At 46.3% G+C, this 17,414-nt stretch overlaps 1 protein-coding gene across 1 annotated transcript; it reads left to right on the plus strand.

The window, feature by feature from the left end:
• The first annotated feature begins 6,719 nt into the window (after positions 1-6,719).
• Positions 6,720-11,731, plus strand: LOC149275443 (kunitz-type protease inhibitor 2-like). Its single transcript, XM_089504748.1, has 7 exons — positions 6,720-7,071; positions 9,090-9,260; positions 9,606-9,668; positions 9,816-9,869; positions 10,691-10,852; positions 11,178-11,219; positions 11,562-11,731. The coding sequence occupies exons 1-7, from the start codon at positions 6,720-6,722 to the stop codon at positions 11,729-11,731; spliced, it is 1,014 nt and encodes a 337-aa protein (XP_089360874.1).
• The last annotated feature ends 5,683 nt before the right edge of the window (positions 11,732-17,414 follow it).

Genomic DNA, 17,414 nt, shown 5'->3' on the forward strand with positions numbered 1-17,414 from the left:
GGGAAAAAGCACTCCATCTGATGAATCACTTTAAATATGTTTTCTTTTTAGTAAATATTATTGAAAAAGATGCAATCGTAATACCCAAAAACATGTTTTCTCCCTTAAAAGTTAATGAGGGGTACAACCCGAAGCCCTTTTGTGTTGAAGAGGTTAAGCGTCGGACGTCATGTCACATTATACCCCCCATGGTCCACTCATGAAATATTCATGCATAGAGCGCGTCGTATCGTTTGGAATGTTGTTAATTCTATATTATCAGAAATGGTTACTACGGAACGTCACGGTTTGCTAGACTTCAGTTATAATCATCATTATTATTTATTAATAGATTTCTGTAGCGCCTTCATATTCCGCAGTGCTGTACAATGATTAATCCGCGCTGCTGGCGGTAAATTTTGTCGTGAAAAAAAACAAACAAAAAAAAAACCACGATGATTTTCTATTTATTACGTCAAATCTTCATAAAACGGACAGAAATCTGAATAAATAAAAGGTATATTAAATATAAATTATAATAAATATAAAATATAAAACGGACGCAGTATTTTTGTAATTAAACACAAATTAATGAATGAGATGACGTTCAACCCGCAGGAATTTATAAACTTTTAAAATAATTTCTAATAATAATATTTAAATAATAGTTTATAATAATTTCGCTCGGCGCCCCCCGTATGTCCCGCGCTTGGGAAGGACGGACGTCACATCGGCTCAGATAGAAAATCATATTTCTGAGGTTACTTTGGAACCTTTTGAATTCCGGTGGCTGCAGACAGTAACTCCTATCATGGGCAGGCAGCCAAACGCTGAGGAGTTCCAGAGGCCATCTGCCCTTTCGCACCAGATTTTCACGTCTTGGAATGAGCGAGCGTGAAGAGCCGCAATAACGCTTGGACCGGAACCTATGAGCTTTTTATTGACTGAGAATGGTGGGAGTTGTCGCTGTGTACATGTTGCTGCATGTTTGGTATTTTAGGTTGAATTTAAGAGGGGCTGCGGTTAGAGGGGGCTAGGGTTGGGCTTTATTCACAAAAGAGAGCGTTGGCAGGAGAGTTGTGGACACTCCGTTGTTCATTATGAAGGGCCAACGCTAGCAAGTTTCTCTGGCAAGAAACGCATAATGTATAATTCAAAGGGTAGAGACTGGTGAAATTTCACTGATTTAACTATACATTATACAGGGCCAGCCAGCAGAAGCTCACAAAGATGGCCCGTTATAATGTATAGTGAAATCAAGGAGCTGAAACACAACTCTCCTTCCAAACCTGCCCTTCTAGTGAATAAACCATTAGATGTGACTTTGCGCCATATTATGGGGTATTTGTATTACTGGGCAGGGCATTTAGAAGAAGAATAATGGGGTTTATTTCCCCCGTTTAATTTATAAAGCCGTTTCCTGCGGTTTCTATACACATTATCGGGGCTTTTAGGGCCGTATAACCCTGCGATCCCCTCATACCCAGCAAACATTCTCACCTCCGAGAAAAGAGGGGCATCAGGGGAGGAGAGAGGGGTATCGGGGGAGGAGAGAGGGGCATCAGAGGGAGGAGAGAGGGGCATCAGAGGGAGGAGAGATGCCAGTCCTGTCCATTTATTCTCATCAGTTCCATATTTTTCTAATCCATGGGATAGACATACGGCTCCTGAATCTAAGACGGTTTGATTTTTTACAGTGGGAGAAACAGGTGACTAGAGGGGGCCGGATGGGGCCGATCTGACGGTGGGTTCTATGATTCTGAGCGTATCTGTATGGAGGGCAGGAAACCCGCAGGCTTCGATCGCTCCCAATACACAAATTCCCCGGACGGGAAACGGTCACAGAAACTTAATAAGTGAAAGAGTAACAGAGAGCCGCTTAATAAAGTGACTCAATCACAGACTCAATCCTATTGTTACCTGGCCTGTCAATCATTGACACCCGTTTATTGGGGTCTCTCCAGCCTCAAGGGGGCTATTTAAGCCCTGGTTTCACAGGAAGCTCTCTAAAGTGAGATTAAGGAATCTTGTTATACAAATAAATAGGAACGAAACAATACAGCAGCGGCAACGCGCTTCACGCTTACATCACGTCTGCACGTTAGATCTGATCTCAGGTGTCATCAGGGGGGCTCAGACACAATAACATCATACGGTTTACTGTGGGATTTGTATATCGCCGAGCCAACCCTACAGGTCCCGAACTTGCCATTATTAACTCGCTGTTAGCCCACCGGGGGGCGCTCTCTTATATTACATAAACATGACAAAGAAAAACAGCAGCAGGGTGTCCTGGAACGAGAGGCGAAGTATTATATCGTACCGTCTCTATTTATTGTTTAAGAAAAGAACGAGAGATGGGAGAGCAATAAATGCAGATACCGCAGTTATTACATCACTTTGCCCCTGCGTGTCTCTTTAACCCATTAAACACGGCGCTGTCATTAGGTCACTTTACACGGGGACTGTCTCTTTAACCCATTAAACACGGCGCTGTCATTAGGTCACTTTACACGGGACTGTCTCTTTAACCCATTAAACACGGCGCTGTCATTAGGTCACTTTACACGGGACTGTCTCTTTAACCCATTAAACACGGCGCTGTCATTAGGTCACTTTACACGGGACTGTCTCTTTAACCCATTAAACACGTCGCTGTCATTAGGTCACTTTACACGGGACTGTCTCTTTAACCCAGTGGGTCTCCGCACTTTCTTGTCACAGAGACTGTTTCCGCAGCTTCACTCCTAGATGACATTTTCAGTCCGGGAAGGAAACGGTTAATAGAGGAGTCACCTGCCCCGGGTGCGTCCGTCATACCTGATCTGGTGGGGCAGGTTGGACCAGTTTGTGAAGCGAGGCATAGTTCTTCAGAACAAAATCTAGGGCCTGGACACTACCCATACCCTAATCCCAATCCATGTTCTCCTTCAGGGAAGCCCTGTCCAAGTGTGGCCCCCTTTGCGCTTGTGGACGAACACAGTTTCATTCTGTCTGGTTGTCTTTATCGCGTTGCAAGACGGCAAGGAACTTAACCTTAGTGATTAACTAAAGTAACAGCCAAACCTTTACCCGACATTCTGTCTGCGAGGATCAGCCGACAGTCTAAATGGAGACGTTGTGTCGTGGCATTAACTGGCTACGATATTAACCCTGAGCTGTACATGTCTGAGCACAAGCATGTCATCAACACCAATATACAGGGAGAGAGACACGAGGCTCGGGAAGAGCGAATTGGTATTTCAGTTTGGCGAGGGACTGGATGATAGGGGTACCGGGATCTAGAAGCATTGGTTGGTTTAGAGGGGCAGATAGAGAAGAGCAGAGCGCCGTGACACACTGTAGAGCGCCGTGACACACTGTAGAGCGCCGTGACACACTGTAGAGCGCCGTGACACACTGTAGAGCGCTGTGGCACTAATTGTGACATTAAAGCTCAGGTCCGAGAGGTAGGGCTGGGGAGATGTGTCACGGATGCCATCGCAGTGAGGAGTTCGCAGAAGAAAGGGGCTGGTAAACAGTGTGGAATTTGGCAGAGAGGTCCAGGACGAGACGCCACGAGAGTCTCCCACACAACACAGACCCACGGAACATTAAGAAATGCCAAACGTCACCAAACGTATTGTTACATATCGGCTGCTGGGAAATAAAACTCCCATGATGCTCAGCCAACCTGTCAACACAACCGATCCACAGGCGGCAGCAGCCTCTCTCGCGGGCGCACAGATCAGTATCGCTCCATCCGGTGATCCGGCCGTGGCCTCAGCTATGAAAGACAGTAATAGGTGATGGAATACCAAGGGTATTTGTTATACCGGTGCCTGTGGCTGGGAGGGGGTGATGGGAGTTGTAGCACTTTACCCAAGTAACTTTTGGTAAAAGGCATGTTTTCCCCGTGTCAGGACCTGCGCAGCTTCCGGCAGCGAGCCTCACCCTGCCGTAAGGACGTCACGCTAGGAAGCCTTGGAAGTGGATGGCGTCACATCTTACTGAGGATCTCTAATCTCTGTATACAGAGAGGGCCAGTGATTGTGTGTTATACAGAGGTCATGGCCCTGTGTGCAAAGTTATATGACAGGCAGGTTAGATCAACACAAACGTTCATTAATTCCACGTTAATCATACCTACAAAAGCTCCACCAGCTTACGTAAAGCGCTAGCTCTGGGCATCGGATACCGGGAGGACGGCGCGCTCATTACGTCGTGCGTGATCCGTGTGCGCGACTCCCATCACTCGCAGGCAGAAAGCGGTGAGGACCTTCAGCAGCAAACGTACAGGCGGCCCCGAGTCACCGTCTGAATCCTAATATAGTCAGAAACAAAGGGAAATTAGGAGATTTCCAATAACAAATCTGAAAATCCACGAACCCTGGACCACGGAACTAATTGTAAGATCACCAGCCAAGCCCTCTTTCGTCTTAGTCTGTCAGTTCTAGTTCTACCGGACCCTTTGAACGTAGGGACTATAAGAAGGGCTGCGGGAATTGTTGGCGCTATGGAAATAAAAGAATAGTAATAACTGGTGCCCCCCACTGTGTGCCCCGATCATGCGCGGGGTGACCCTCTTCCTTGCCTCTACGCCATCTCAAAATGACACAAAAAATACACTTTATAAACGGACTATCCTACGGCTCGGAAGGAGTTAAAGTGCATTTTGAGTGCGGTTTCTGTACATAATCCATTCTTTGTCGCAATGCTTTACTTGTGAATGAGGAAGCGGAATCAATCAGCCTCTCTCCGGGGGTGGATAGTCCGGCGTGACAGACGGGACATACCACCGACCCCCCCCCCGCGTAATCATTCTATAATCTATAGGAACCCTATTCATTATTATTATTATTCTTTATTTCTAAAGCGCCGACAGATTCCGCAGCGCTGTACAAGGTGAAAATGTTACAGATCTATACCGTGACGCCTATACACTTGGTTTTTGATATATTTTTTTAAATGACCAGAACAGTTTGCGGCACAAAATATCTCTTCTGTAGCCGACCAGGCGGTATAAGCCGTGTGTATGATCCGGGGGCTACTACTGCGCAAGTTCAGACTCCGCTCTTCCCGTCTCTCGCTCTTTGTTCGTTTCTGTTAATGAAAGCTGGAGAGGTATTTATAGCGGTCCCGCACATATTCATACAAACTCATATCCTCAGATGTCCTTTTTCCAGTGTATTTAGGTATTTTAAAGATCTTCCAATCTCCTTAGCCATTTTCTTGCCCACCTTTGTACTTTTTCAAGTTCCAAAGTGTCCTTTTGTACCAGATTGTAAATGTTTGTGAGGTTATCATATTTTACTGACTCTGTTATAACAGCGCTACGGAATCTGCTGGCGCTATATCAATAAATGTCATGTAATGCCTTACCCCATTATACCTGAACTGAAAAAAACCCCCTAAATGTCAAAATAGGGGTCTGGCCAGAATTCGGTTTAGCTCCCTAAGTACCCTCCTTGGGTGTATACCCTCTGCCCCTGGGGTCTCGTATACTTAATAGTGTAAGTCATTGCGTAAGCACTTTTTCCCGTGTCAGCCAATCAAATGTCCATGGCAACGGTTCTTTAAAATCAGCCGGCGGGGGCTCAGCCATCGGTTCTTCCTCGGCGTAAACAGAACCCCCCAAAAATATATTTCAAAATATCCTCACTAACCAAATTTCCCATTTAAATTTAATTTAAATGAAAACTATTTATTATCTTTATTTTTTTTTATTATTTTTAACTTTTTAATTCATTTGTACATAAAATATTTTTCTTCGGTCCTGCCGCCGGCTGTTATTTTTATGTTAAATTATTCCCTCATTTAATTTTGTTATCTTAATTTAAATGCAAAGTGGATTTTGTATAATTGTTTACTTGTCTATTATTTCTTTTTATGATAATTTTCTATGCTATTCATTATTACACACGGTTTTCTTTGCATTTTTCTTGACCAATGCACTCGGGCATTTAATGTTACCGGTAATTAACATAAAATGTAAGCTCTACCATCTCTGCTGGGAGACTGCTTCACTTATCTAACACTATATATATATATATCATGGTTAATCCAGACCCAGGCAGGCTGCTATTGAGTGGTCCTGCTGATAGCTGCCAATACACAAGGCCCAGAGTGACAGATGGGGCAGAAACCCCTCCCTTCCCCCCTCTGGCCGAAACCGGCTCTCCAGGAGGCATGGGGGGGGCAGGCTGAGGTAAACAGGAAGCCGCCATGACACCTCCCAGTCACCTGTACCCTAAGGGAAGGGAGTGGGCGGGGCGAGCACAGGCAGAAGTAAACACAGGAAGCCGCCATGACACCTCCCAATCACCTGTACGCTGAGGGAAAGGTCGCCGCCTGAGATACCTGTGGTGACGTCACACGGGGCGGGGCGCTGCGGGGATAGTACTTGAAGCAGTACGTGCGGAAGTCAGAAGGAAGTGAGAGGTTTGAGGCGATAGAGACGTTCAGACTCCGTTACGGGAGGATAGCCAATCACGGAACCCGAACCCCAGATAGGCGAGTCAGCCAATCAGCGAGCTACGGCTAAGGGCCTCTCGGAGTCAGCAGACCGCTCTGCAGCAAGCCACAAGCCCACCTATCAGGAGTAAAGTGGTCGTACAGTAACAAGTGACGCGTCGCTTTCAGGACTACAGCCAATCAGAATACAGCGAGGGGCTCGTAGGCAGCTTCTCGTTTTCCAATCAGTGCCGAGGAGCGCCTCGCTTGAAATGGCGCGCGCGCTCGGCCTCCGCGGAGCTGCTGTCATGGCTACCTGGATGTGCGGGCTGTTTCTTCTGCTGGTTCCTTTGGCTCTCGGGGATCCCAGCGAGTCGTGCAGCGGGTTCCAGTTGGTACCCGGGTTCGGGATGGAGGACCCTGAAGCCCCTATTCAGGGGGTGAAGTTGCTGAATTCCCTGGAAGTGGATTCGGATGAGGAGTGCTACGAGCGATGCTGCGACACCCCTCAGTGTGATCTAGCAGTGCTGAGGGGCCCCGGGAGCCAGTGCCACCTTCTCAAGTGCTCCTTCATTGGTTTCGACATGTGTCAGCTGAAGGAGATCGAAGGAGCCAGAAGCTACCGCAGGGTCAACGTTGGGGCCGCACCAAGCCAGACCGGTAATTACCTCGGAGGCGGGGCTTAACTATTCGTTATTCACACTGCTATTGAGGGGGTACAGCCGTTGATAAAACGGTTGGGGGCATCCATTTCGCCCTGTGGTGGGTTACAAGTTACTATGGGACAAAAAATACACTTTATTATATAGATCTGTGGAGGGGGGCAGATATTACCCAGTCTGGGGGTGGGTAAGGGCCATTATACCCCAATAAGGGGGTGACAACCTTTATGCAATTGGGAGGCATCCATTAGATATACTAACAGGGGTGGACACAATACTGGTGGGGGAGGGGAAGCGTCCATTCTAGCTTCTGATGGGGCAGAGCATTTGTTACCCCCTGTACAGTTTGGTGTGGCAGACTTTTTTTTTTTTTTTTTTTTTTTTTTTTTTTGAGGGTGGGATTGCTTTAATAATCAGGGGGTCTGTCTGATAAAGGAGTAGTTTCTATGAGATATACCCTGCTGAGGTGCTCCCCCCCCCCCCCGCCAGTTGTTTGGGGTATCTATACCAGTGGCACAGACGGGGCCCCACTGCGCTCTAAGGGAATATACCCCAAGCACCTGTTTAACCCTCCGTGAGAGGCAGCATTGCTTAAATCTCACTAAACCGCTCAGTGGTGCCAACCCACCTCCCGAGGATCCATTTACGGGTATTTCTGCCCCTCCATGGTGGGGTACCAGGGCAGCACCGTTGCTTTGCACGAGGCTGTAGTATGCCGCGGCACAGGACTGGCGAGTGTCCCCGGGGACAGAGTCAGGTACTGTCTCCAAAGATTTTGGGGGATCAGATAGTTTACTGATATTTCTGGGCCCTTGGCTGGCTCCTCGCTTCTCTGGGCTGTGACCTGTTTGGGCCATTGGCACACTATAGGTAAGGTGAAGGGGCCCTCGGGGGGCCTGTCTAGCCCAGGGACCTTTTTGAGAGAGCAGCAGCCGATTGCCCCATGCGGCGTCCCTTTAAGTGCAGACGGGGGATTCGCTGCTCCCGGGTTTAGTGGGATTAACAGGGGCCCAGTGAGGAGTGGCAGTGGGGGGCCACGGTTGGTGGCGGCAGAGAAACCCCGCAGGCTTTGCTACAACCCGCCAATCTCCTGCCCGGCGTGTCCCCAACAAGAAAGGCTGTGACGGCCCTTCAAAGGGTTAATTGATTGTGTGATTTCCCCCTTCTGGTAGCCGGCTCCGTGTGTGAATCGGCTCCTCGGGGCCCGGTTTATTGGTGGGTTTTCGTTGGTGTAGGAAGTTGCAGTGCTCCGGGGTTACACCGGGCTTAGCGTGTTGTGATGTAAAGTCATAAATCCAGGGCGTGTGTGGGAGCCGCCGGTGGTATGTTCCTCGCCCCGTGTGTTTACTGCCCTGATAGTGTACACAGGGCTGTCCTCCATGTAAACTGTGTGAGATAGACGTGTTATATTCTAACGCCGGGGGACCCCTCTGTGTGTTTGGCGTGTAACAGGCATGTAGATATTCTGCTGAGCTTTTGGATGCTAAAAAAACACACAGCTTCTGAAGTTTAATCGGTGATGTCATCCAGACAGTAACAGTCACCCTCACTGTATTACCCTCTACCACCTCTACTGGGAGGCTCTTCCACTTATCTACCACCCTCTCAGTAAAGTAAAACTTTCTTCCGTTCCATCTCTGCCTCTGACCCTCTAGTGTTAGATTCCGGCCTCTTGTTGTAATTTTTCCTGTCCTGTCCTTTATTAACCCTTTATGTATTTAAATGTCTCGATCGAGTCTCTGAGCTGCGAGGACAAAAACAGAACCGGTCGGACCGGCTCGTTGCGAAAGCGAAGCGGGAATTCAATGGCCGCCATTGTTTGTCTCGCGGCGTTTCCTTGTTGTTTTTTTTTTCCCGGTGTGAAGGGGCTTTTTTGTTTAACTCCTGAAAAATATTCCCTGGTTCTGTGATACAAGCTGCCCCCCCCCCCATCCCATTTTACTGCATGGGGCGGAATAAACAAATCATCTACTAAAGTGACCCCGGGTTTTGTGTCTCTGCCCCCCTTTCCTCTAGACTTCTGCTTGCCGGCCGCCAAGACCGGGCGCTGCCGGGCGTCCTTCCCGCGGTGGTGGTACGACGCCGAGAGCCAGACGTGCAAAAGCTTCACCTACGGCGGCTGCGATGGGAACCTGAACAACCACGGCAGCGAGGAGGACTGCGCGACCAAGTGCAGCGGGATAAAAGGTAGGAGACGCGCTGCGGTGACCCCCAGGGGGCTCTCGGCACTAAAACGAAAGCGGTTGCCGGGCAGTCGTCGAGTACCTTTTGATGCCTTCTGATTGGCTCGTGTTAAAGTCATGTATCACCTATACAGCAGGTGCGAGCCGGGCTTCACGCCTGTAACACGCCTCAAGCCGACGTGATCCCTCTGCTGGTCTCCCCCTGCTCTCTGGCCTGCAGCAGGGTAATTAGGGTAATTAGATTGCCCGAACTCCAACCCCCCCCCCCGAGGTGGTTTTGGTACTCGCCGGGCTGGAACGGGGAGAATAACTGATTTTATGGTTAAACCCGGAACGTCTTTCTTTTTAGCGGTGGAGCAGTCCAGCAACGAGACGCCCAGCGAACGCCCCGTGGAAGCCGATTCCCTCCAAAGTACGTGTTAGAAACGCGCGGTTTATCTTTCTGCAGATTATTTCGCCGCCCTGTTTGAATTTATAGATTATTCTGTAAATCAGAACGTTCTGCCGCAAATACGTTTTATCCACAAATATGTTTTGTGTTTTTTCCGCTCCTATTCAGGTTCTGAGCCGGAGCCCCCAAAAGTCCAAGCGTCCAGGAGTCGAAGCTTTAGCGGTTAGTAGCCGATCGCACCGCGCAGGACGCAAAATGCCTTTCACTGCGACACCCGCGGGATAATCTCCCGAAATATATATAAACATACAACACCGATCAAAAGTCTGGGGTCACTCGGCCGTGTTCACGGAAAACAAGGACATTTCTGGCTGTAACAAAAATACAAAAAGGGTTCTAACCATTAGTGAGGGGAGTGATAAAGGGCCATTGGAACACAGGAGTGATGGGAGTGATAAAGGGCCATTGGAACACAGGAGTGATGGGAGTGATAAAGGGCCATTGGAGCACAGGAGTGATGGGAGTGATAAAGGGCCATTGGAACACAGGAGTGATGGGAGTGATAAAGGGCCATTGGAGCACAGGAGTGATGGGAGTGATAAAGGGCCATTGGAGCACAGGAGTGATGGGAGTGATAAAGGGCCATTGGAGCACAGGAGTGATGGGAGTGATAAAGGGTCTCTGTACGCCTATGAAGAGATTCCATTAAAAATCAGCTGTTTCCAGCTACAATAGTCATTTACAACATTAACCCCGTCTGCGCTGGATTTCTGATCCGTTTTATGTTATTTTAGTGGCCGAATTCACGAACCCGTATAATATAACGTGCCGGTTGGCGTGCGGTAAAATGCAGCCCATGCAAAATTGTCTTAAATGTGCGTTTTGTGCGTGTCGGAAGCGTGTAATAAGATTTCAGGCTGCGTGTTCTGAGACCTGTCATTGCTTTAACCCATTAACTCCTGCTCGCGTTGTCTCGGCTGCCGCGTCTCCTCTGTCTTCTCTCCTCGGGGGTAATATTCGAACTCTCCTTCTTTCGTCCCCAGAGTACTGCACCGAGCCCAAGTTCACGGGGCCGTGCCGGGCGTCCTTCCAGCGTTGGTACTTTGACAGCGAAGCCGGAACGTGCAACAAGTTCGTCTTCGGGGGATGCAAACAAAACAAGAACAACTACCTCACCGAGGCCGACTGCGTCCAGACCTGCGTCGGTAAGGCTTGGGGAACCTCTTCGGGCTCTCGCCCGTCTGTCTGCCTGCGGGCTGAGCCGTCTCTACCTGATGTATCGGCTCGTCTTAGTCCGTCAGGCCCTTCCAGTGTAGGGACTGTAAGGAGCGCCGCGGAAGTCGTTGGAGCTATATAAATATAAGATGATGATTTTCGTGGTAGAGGAGGGGGGCCGTGATGGAGGTCAGTCCGGGGTGCTGTTTTTTTTTTTTACATAAAATTCAGGAGTTGTCATGGCGACGTCAGGACCTTAATCATGTGATCAATTAATTAAATGAATTTATTTATATATATTTTTTCCCTTTGCAGACGGCCAGAATGACGCCACTGTCCATCACCGCTCGGCTGCAGGTAAGCGCGTACAGCGTGTCGTTGCGATCCATCGTAGCCGAGTAGCCCATCTCCGGGGGTCCGCTTACTGCTCGTTACCGGAGCAAACGGCGGGAAATGTGACTTTTTTTTTTTTTTTGCCCGATTTTAAATTATTTTTCTTTTTTAGCCCATTTTTAATGGGCGTTTATTTTCTGGCATCGTGTTCCGGGGGCTTGCAGGTATTTGTGACGCCCCGTCACAGTAGCTGTTGGTAATCTCCCCCAGTACTAGATCCATTACCTGCGTACAGGTGAGGCATGGGTGGCGTGTAGTTCTAAAGGTTGAATATTCCGGCATTAACCCCTCGTTTCTCCCCCGCAGCCGTCGCTCTGCCCATCCTGCTCGCCGTCATGGCCGGCATCCTGCTCGTCGCGATGATCATGTTCTTCGTGAAGGTGGCAAAGAAGAACCGCCACGACTCGAGCTTCCGAGCCATGTGGAACCCCATCGACGATAAGGAGTGTCTGGTGAACAACGCCTACACCTTATGAGGGCCGACGGACGCGGGCCCGTAACACTCCGTTTCACCCGGGGGGGGGCCGGGGCCCCTCTCGGCCCCCCTCACTCCCTCCGGTGGTCTTTTCCTCAATGATAATAAATTTCTAGCCAGTGAAACGTCGGTCTTAAGGGGAGTTATTTACCTTTAGAATATTCCTTTTCTATCTTCGAAAGCCTCTTTTTATACGCGTAACAGATACGACTGGTTTCTTTTATTTTTTCCTCCCCGCGATGTTTAATATTCTTGTCTTTTGACGGAGTCGGGGAGGGCTGGTGACGTCCTTCTTACCCCGTTAGCGGAACGAAGCGTTACCCTGCAGGATTCTACCCTTCGTTTTAAGGGCTGTTTTAGGGTTTCTTGGTCTGATTTTATTCCAAACGATCGATAAAGTTTTTTGTTTTTTTTGTTATTGTAAAGGTGATTTATTTCGTGGATGTTTTATATTCTTGCAGTTCGTGATGAGACTTGTTACTATTACAATGTTTCCTGGGAGGTTCATCGATAGAAGTGCTGCCCGGAAACCCCGATAATGCCCGACGCGATCGTTTAACCATGTGGGGGCGGGGGGGGGCAGCGGCCGCTTGTCCGGACGTTATTTGGGTTTCCTTTAGGGGCCACTAAACCCAGAACCCGGGCCCCAGACAAAAAAAAAACTGCAGGTTTGAGGCCGGACTCCATAAAACGAGTGTCTTGGAGGGGAAGGAGTATTACCCGGGACGGGGTCATTCAATAAATTGTCGGGGATGCAGTCTGCCTAATACCCGCAGCCGGGGCTTCCGCTCAAAGGGAACCAGGATTAAAGCGAAACACAGTAACTTCTCCATGATGCCCCCTCCCGGTGGCCGGGCGGCTGTCGGGGGTGACACAAAGGAGGGGGGGGGTGTTTAGTCTTGATTTGTAACTTGGGAAAGATATGTCTTGTTGTTACTGTTTGCAAATAAAGCTTTGTTTGTTCGAAATCCATGTCCCTTGTGTTTTGGTGATTTTGAGCGGCTTGGTCATAATTTATTTGTCTTCATGTCTATTTCTAGCATGTATAAGGCAGTTAATTACGATAGGCTTATTAGATTGCAAGCTTTTGAGACCATACAGTATATAATTAAGCCAAGAAGAGACCTCAGTGGTCTTTTAATGAGATTGTTAGGTGGTGGTAAAGGAATACATTTTCTCATTTAAAATGCAGCATTACGTGTGGGGGATGGGTGGTACTGCGCCACTACAGGTGCAAACTCTTGATCGCTGGGTGCGAATAACTATTTCGTGGGCCCATTGCGTTTTCCACGATCCCTCACAGTGATGGTCAGAATCCTACATTACCAAAAAAATAAGATTAAAAGGAAAGTCTGTCCCTGGAATTTTAGAATTTTGCTCTTATTTCACAGTCAGCTTAAAACACAAATGTTACAAAATACAGTAATGGAAAAACGGTTCGTTTTGCCACAAAAAAATTCACAAAAAAAACAAAAAATCATTAAAACAGGAAATACCTGATAATGAGAACGCACTGTTTAGCAGATCTGCAGGTCAAGAAATTTAATTTTAGGCAGACTGTCCCAAATAATTGTAAGTTCGTTATTACTCAGGGTGGTAGATACGTAGAACAGCCTACCAGCAGAAGTGCTGAAGGAAAAGCTTGTAATGTTAACCGCTGATGCATGTGTTGCTGAAAGGTGGTGGAGGCAGAGGTGGTGGAGGGTAATACAGTGAGGGTATTAAACATGCATGGGATAGACATACGGCTCCTGAATCTAAGACAAGACCAACGACTGATTAAGGTTTGAGTCTTTAAAGCGGGAGAAACGGGCGACTAGACGGGGGCCGGATGGGGCCGATCTGCCGGCAGGGTTTAATAAATAGGGGTTTTAATGGAATATGTACTACCCCTAGAAGTATTTTATAGCGGGGTATAAAGGCCGGGGGTGATAATTTGCAGGTGTGTGGCTGCGAAAAGGGCTGTTGGGTACCGGCCCGTGTGGCCCGTGGTCAGTCCGGACCTGGATTTGCCCATAGGCAGTGAGGCCGACCTCAGCCAGCAGGACCCGAGTGACCCGGACGGACCTCGAGAGCATGTACTCCGGTTGACGAGGGGGTATCACAGTTACATTGAGCTGCATGCCGGCACCGTGGCTGACTGTGATGAGAGTGATGCTAATACCCCCACCAGACCCCTCCGTCCTCCTGTCTGCCCCTCAGAATTACAGAATTCCCGCAAGGTTTCCCGTGGGAGGAAAATGTTAATTTTCTCACCGTATATATATATATACCATACATAGATATATATATATATATATATATATACACACACATACCATAGATATATATATATATCTATATATACACATGCCATATATATATCTATATATATATACATACATATATATATATATATATACACACATGCCATATCATATATATATATATATATATATATATATACACACACACCATATATATCCTGATTTTTGGGCACCGGCCCCTGTAGCTGCCCTGCTGTGTGGATAATTGGCTGGATAATCAATGGAGGTTCGCAATGCGGACCTCGATAGCAGCTGCCACGTGGCTATTTGGGTAATCTGGGCAGGTGGCCATACCTCAGCCGCCACGTAAGAGTGAGCCTGTATATATATATATTTATTTGCATGTTAGTGTGTGTGTCATCATATGGTGTATGGGGGGGGTACATAATAACAATTAGGAAAATGAGATTAAGTTTTTAAATTGTTAAATTTAATATAACGCGACACTGCCACCTAGTGGAGACTGGGAATGATGCTGGTGATTTTAATACCCCAATTATTAATATTATAAATTATATTATCAAACACCGCACTAAGCTGAAGTCCGTTCCGCCATAGACTTCCATTAGTCAAGGAGTCCAACTGCGTAAATAAGACTGAGTCATTCTATTGTTCCCCACAGGCAGTATGATAAGGAGTCGGGGGAGGATCAGATAACAGAGCGAGAACTCAATGGTTTATACGCAGCTGCCTGAAAACATTACTAGGGGGAAAAGATTATTTTTGAAAACGTACTTTTTTAATCTGATAAAAAAAAATTGCTGGGAGGTCGCCTTTAAGCAGATATACATTTATATCACTCACTAGGTAAATAACGAAGGTATTAAAGCAACGATACGCAAAGTCTCGATACTACCCCGCTTCCTGTTTTTCACACAGAAAAATTGTACACAAAAATACGAACCGTTGTTTTATTTGAAAATATGATTTTACATAAATACGAAAATCTGTAAAATAACGTCTGATTAACGATTAGGAAGAATTATAAAAATCCCTCCAGACGAGGACGGCGACCGATAAAACGCCCGAGATTTGGCACAGATGATGAAGATCCAAAGAGGAAACCAATGGGCCGGTGCGACCCCCATTCTGTCCGCAGTGTCCAAGCCGGCCCCCCACCTCTCGCCGTGTGGTACGAACGTCTTCTGTTAGCCAGAAACAAAGAACTCCAAATTTTATTTTTTTTTCAATTATTTCTCCTATTCCCCCCCCCCACACCCCAAGATCCGCAGCACAGATCCGGCAAATTCTATCTCCAGAACGGCCTTTTATTTACAACCAAATGAAATTTTTTTTAAAAAAGGAATTCTTACAAAATAGTGTATTAAAATTAAAATTTTCTAGCTTTTTTTTTTTTTTTTCTTTTGTTTATGAAGAAAATCATCCACTGGCTCCGGGGATCCGAAAAGCCCGGCGCTACCTCAACGAGTCGACTCTGAAAAAGAAAAGAAAAATATAACTTTTTTCAAATAAAGGAAAAGCTATGAAAGCCAACCGTCAGCATCATTTGTAGGCACCATAGACCGTGGAGGAGAAAAGTTACAACAAGAGAGCGGAATCTAACACTAGAGGGTCAGAGACTGAGATGGAATGGAAGGAAGTTTTACTTTACTGAGAGGGTGGTAGATTAGTGGAACAGCCTCCCAGCAGAAGTGGTAGAAGGTAATACAGTGAGGGACAAGCATTGGTATTAGAGACGTTTAGTTGGCTCCTTTTGTGAGTCCCTAAATAGAACTTTCATTATGGGCTATTAAATGGTTAATATTTAAAGGGTTTTAGAAGGTGTGATAATGAGGGGTCAGAAAACTGCATTAAAATCAAGTCCTTCAGAGTGAATAATTAAGTCTAACCTAATACATGACATTTAAATAGCGCCCGCAGATTCCACAGCGCAGTATTAACTAATAAAAAAATACAAAATAAAAATGAACAATAAAACTACAGAATGAGGAAAAAAAAAAATTATATATATATATAAATAAAACCTAAAAATAAATAAAACTACTACCCACTTATAATAATATTCAATTTTCTGTCTCGTTTTAGTAAAATTAGTATTTTCTTAGGGGGGGGGGTTTGCAGAGGGAGGTAAATCGCACTGGGAATCAGGAGCGGGGCATATAATTTGGGGCAGAATATTTAATTAAGGGCTACAGATACATAAATATTTTTACACCGTACCACACAGGGAGAGGGGCAAATATTGTGGCCGCCAACTGCAGAGCTGCCCCGATACCGTCGCCATTGTTTATTTTGGGGGAGGAAGGGCAGGAGGGGTGGAACCCGACACGTTTACACCCGTGCTTCTTATTGGTTAAAAACAACCGCATAAGAAGGTAGGACCCTCGATGCTGCGGACTAAAGAGGGTATGGGGACCACTAACCTGGGGTACAAAAAAAACAAAAAAAAAAAACCCAAAAACACTGATGTCCTTCAACTGCAACCCTTGCCAGGCCGTCATGGATTTTTTTTCCCCATCCTTCCCTCTTTTTTTAATTAGGATTCTTTATATGTAGGCATTTGGCCGCGCTAATATTTTGTGGTTTTTTTTTTTTAAACGGGAGTCTTCAGTTGCAGACCTGGATATGATGATTATTTTTTTTTTATTCCACCCCCCTCTCTCTTTTTTTATTTTTTTTTTTTAAATAAGAAAGTTTGATATTTAGTAATAATAATAAATATGGATGCGGTTTTAATTATTTTAAATGGGATACAAATTGAATTTTTCGCCCTTTTGGGTAATATACATTGTATTTGTCAGAATTAATAAAATGTATACACAATAAATAAAGCCCCAAATACCCAATTTATTAAACACAGAATTTCCTCTTGTTCTGTACGGCTGGGATTATCTTTAAGAGCGGGACTCATTATTATATATTGCTTGGCGGGGGAGGGCTCTTAATACAGCATTTAAAGGGTTAAAAAAAATTAGATTTTGAACTAAAAGCAGAACGTTTGCTGCATAAAAGTTCCTTGTTCTAGAACGGCCTCCTCCTGGCACCGGGCGCCTGTAACCACTGGATTGGTTTTACGGTCGGGTTAAAAATATTTACAGAATGACAGGGTAATATATCCCGGTATTTGGGTATTTTACTCACCTGATAATTATGTACATTATTTGATCAGGGTGTGCAAAGTAAATCCTGGGGAGGAAAAACACAGGACATCTGTTACACTGCGCCAGCGAACTGACTTTAAAAGGTTCAATCGCACCATATTTTTCTTGGCTTAACTGCTGAACAGGAAAAAAGAGCCTCGAAAATAAATATTTTTTAGTTTAAGAATTAAGTCCAAATACATGGCTGACTACTCTGCCTTTCTACTTTATGGAGAGGGTGGTAGATAAGTGGATCAGCCTCCCAGCAGAAGTGGTA

The sequence above is a fragment of the Sceloporus occidentalis genome, unplaced genomic scaffold (genome assembly GCF_023333645.1).
Source record: "Sceloporus occidentalis isolate IW3139 unplaced genomic scaffold, rSceOcc1.0.p SCAF_288, whole genome shotgun sequence".
Classification (NCBI taxonomy): domain Eukaryota; kingdom Metazoa; phylum Chordata; class Lepidosauria; order Squamata; family Phrynosomatidae; genus Sceloporus; species Sceloporus occidentalis.

What these genes read in the sequence shown, in the direction of transcription:
- LOC149275443 (XM_089504748.1), top strand. Translation starts at nt 6,720, where the DNA reads ATGGCTACCTGGATGTGCGGGCTGTTTCTTCTGCTGGTTCCTTTGGCT. An exon ending in GGAAGCCGATTCCCTCCAAA is followed by an intron (nt 9,669 to 9,815) that starts GTACGTGTTAGA and finishes GCTCCTATTCAG; the next exon opens with GTTCTGAGCCGGAGCCCCCA. An exon ending in CCATCACCGCTCGGCTGCAG is followed by an intron (nt 11,220 to 11,561) that starts GTAAGCGCGTAC and finishes TCTCCCCCGCAG; the next exon opens with CCGTCGCTCTGCCCATCCTG.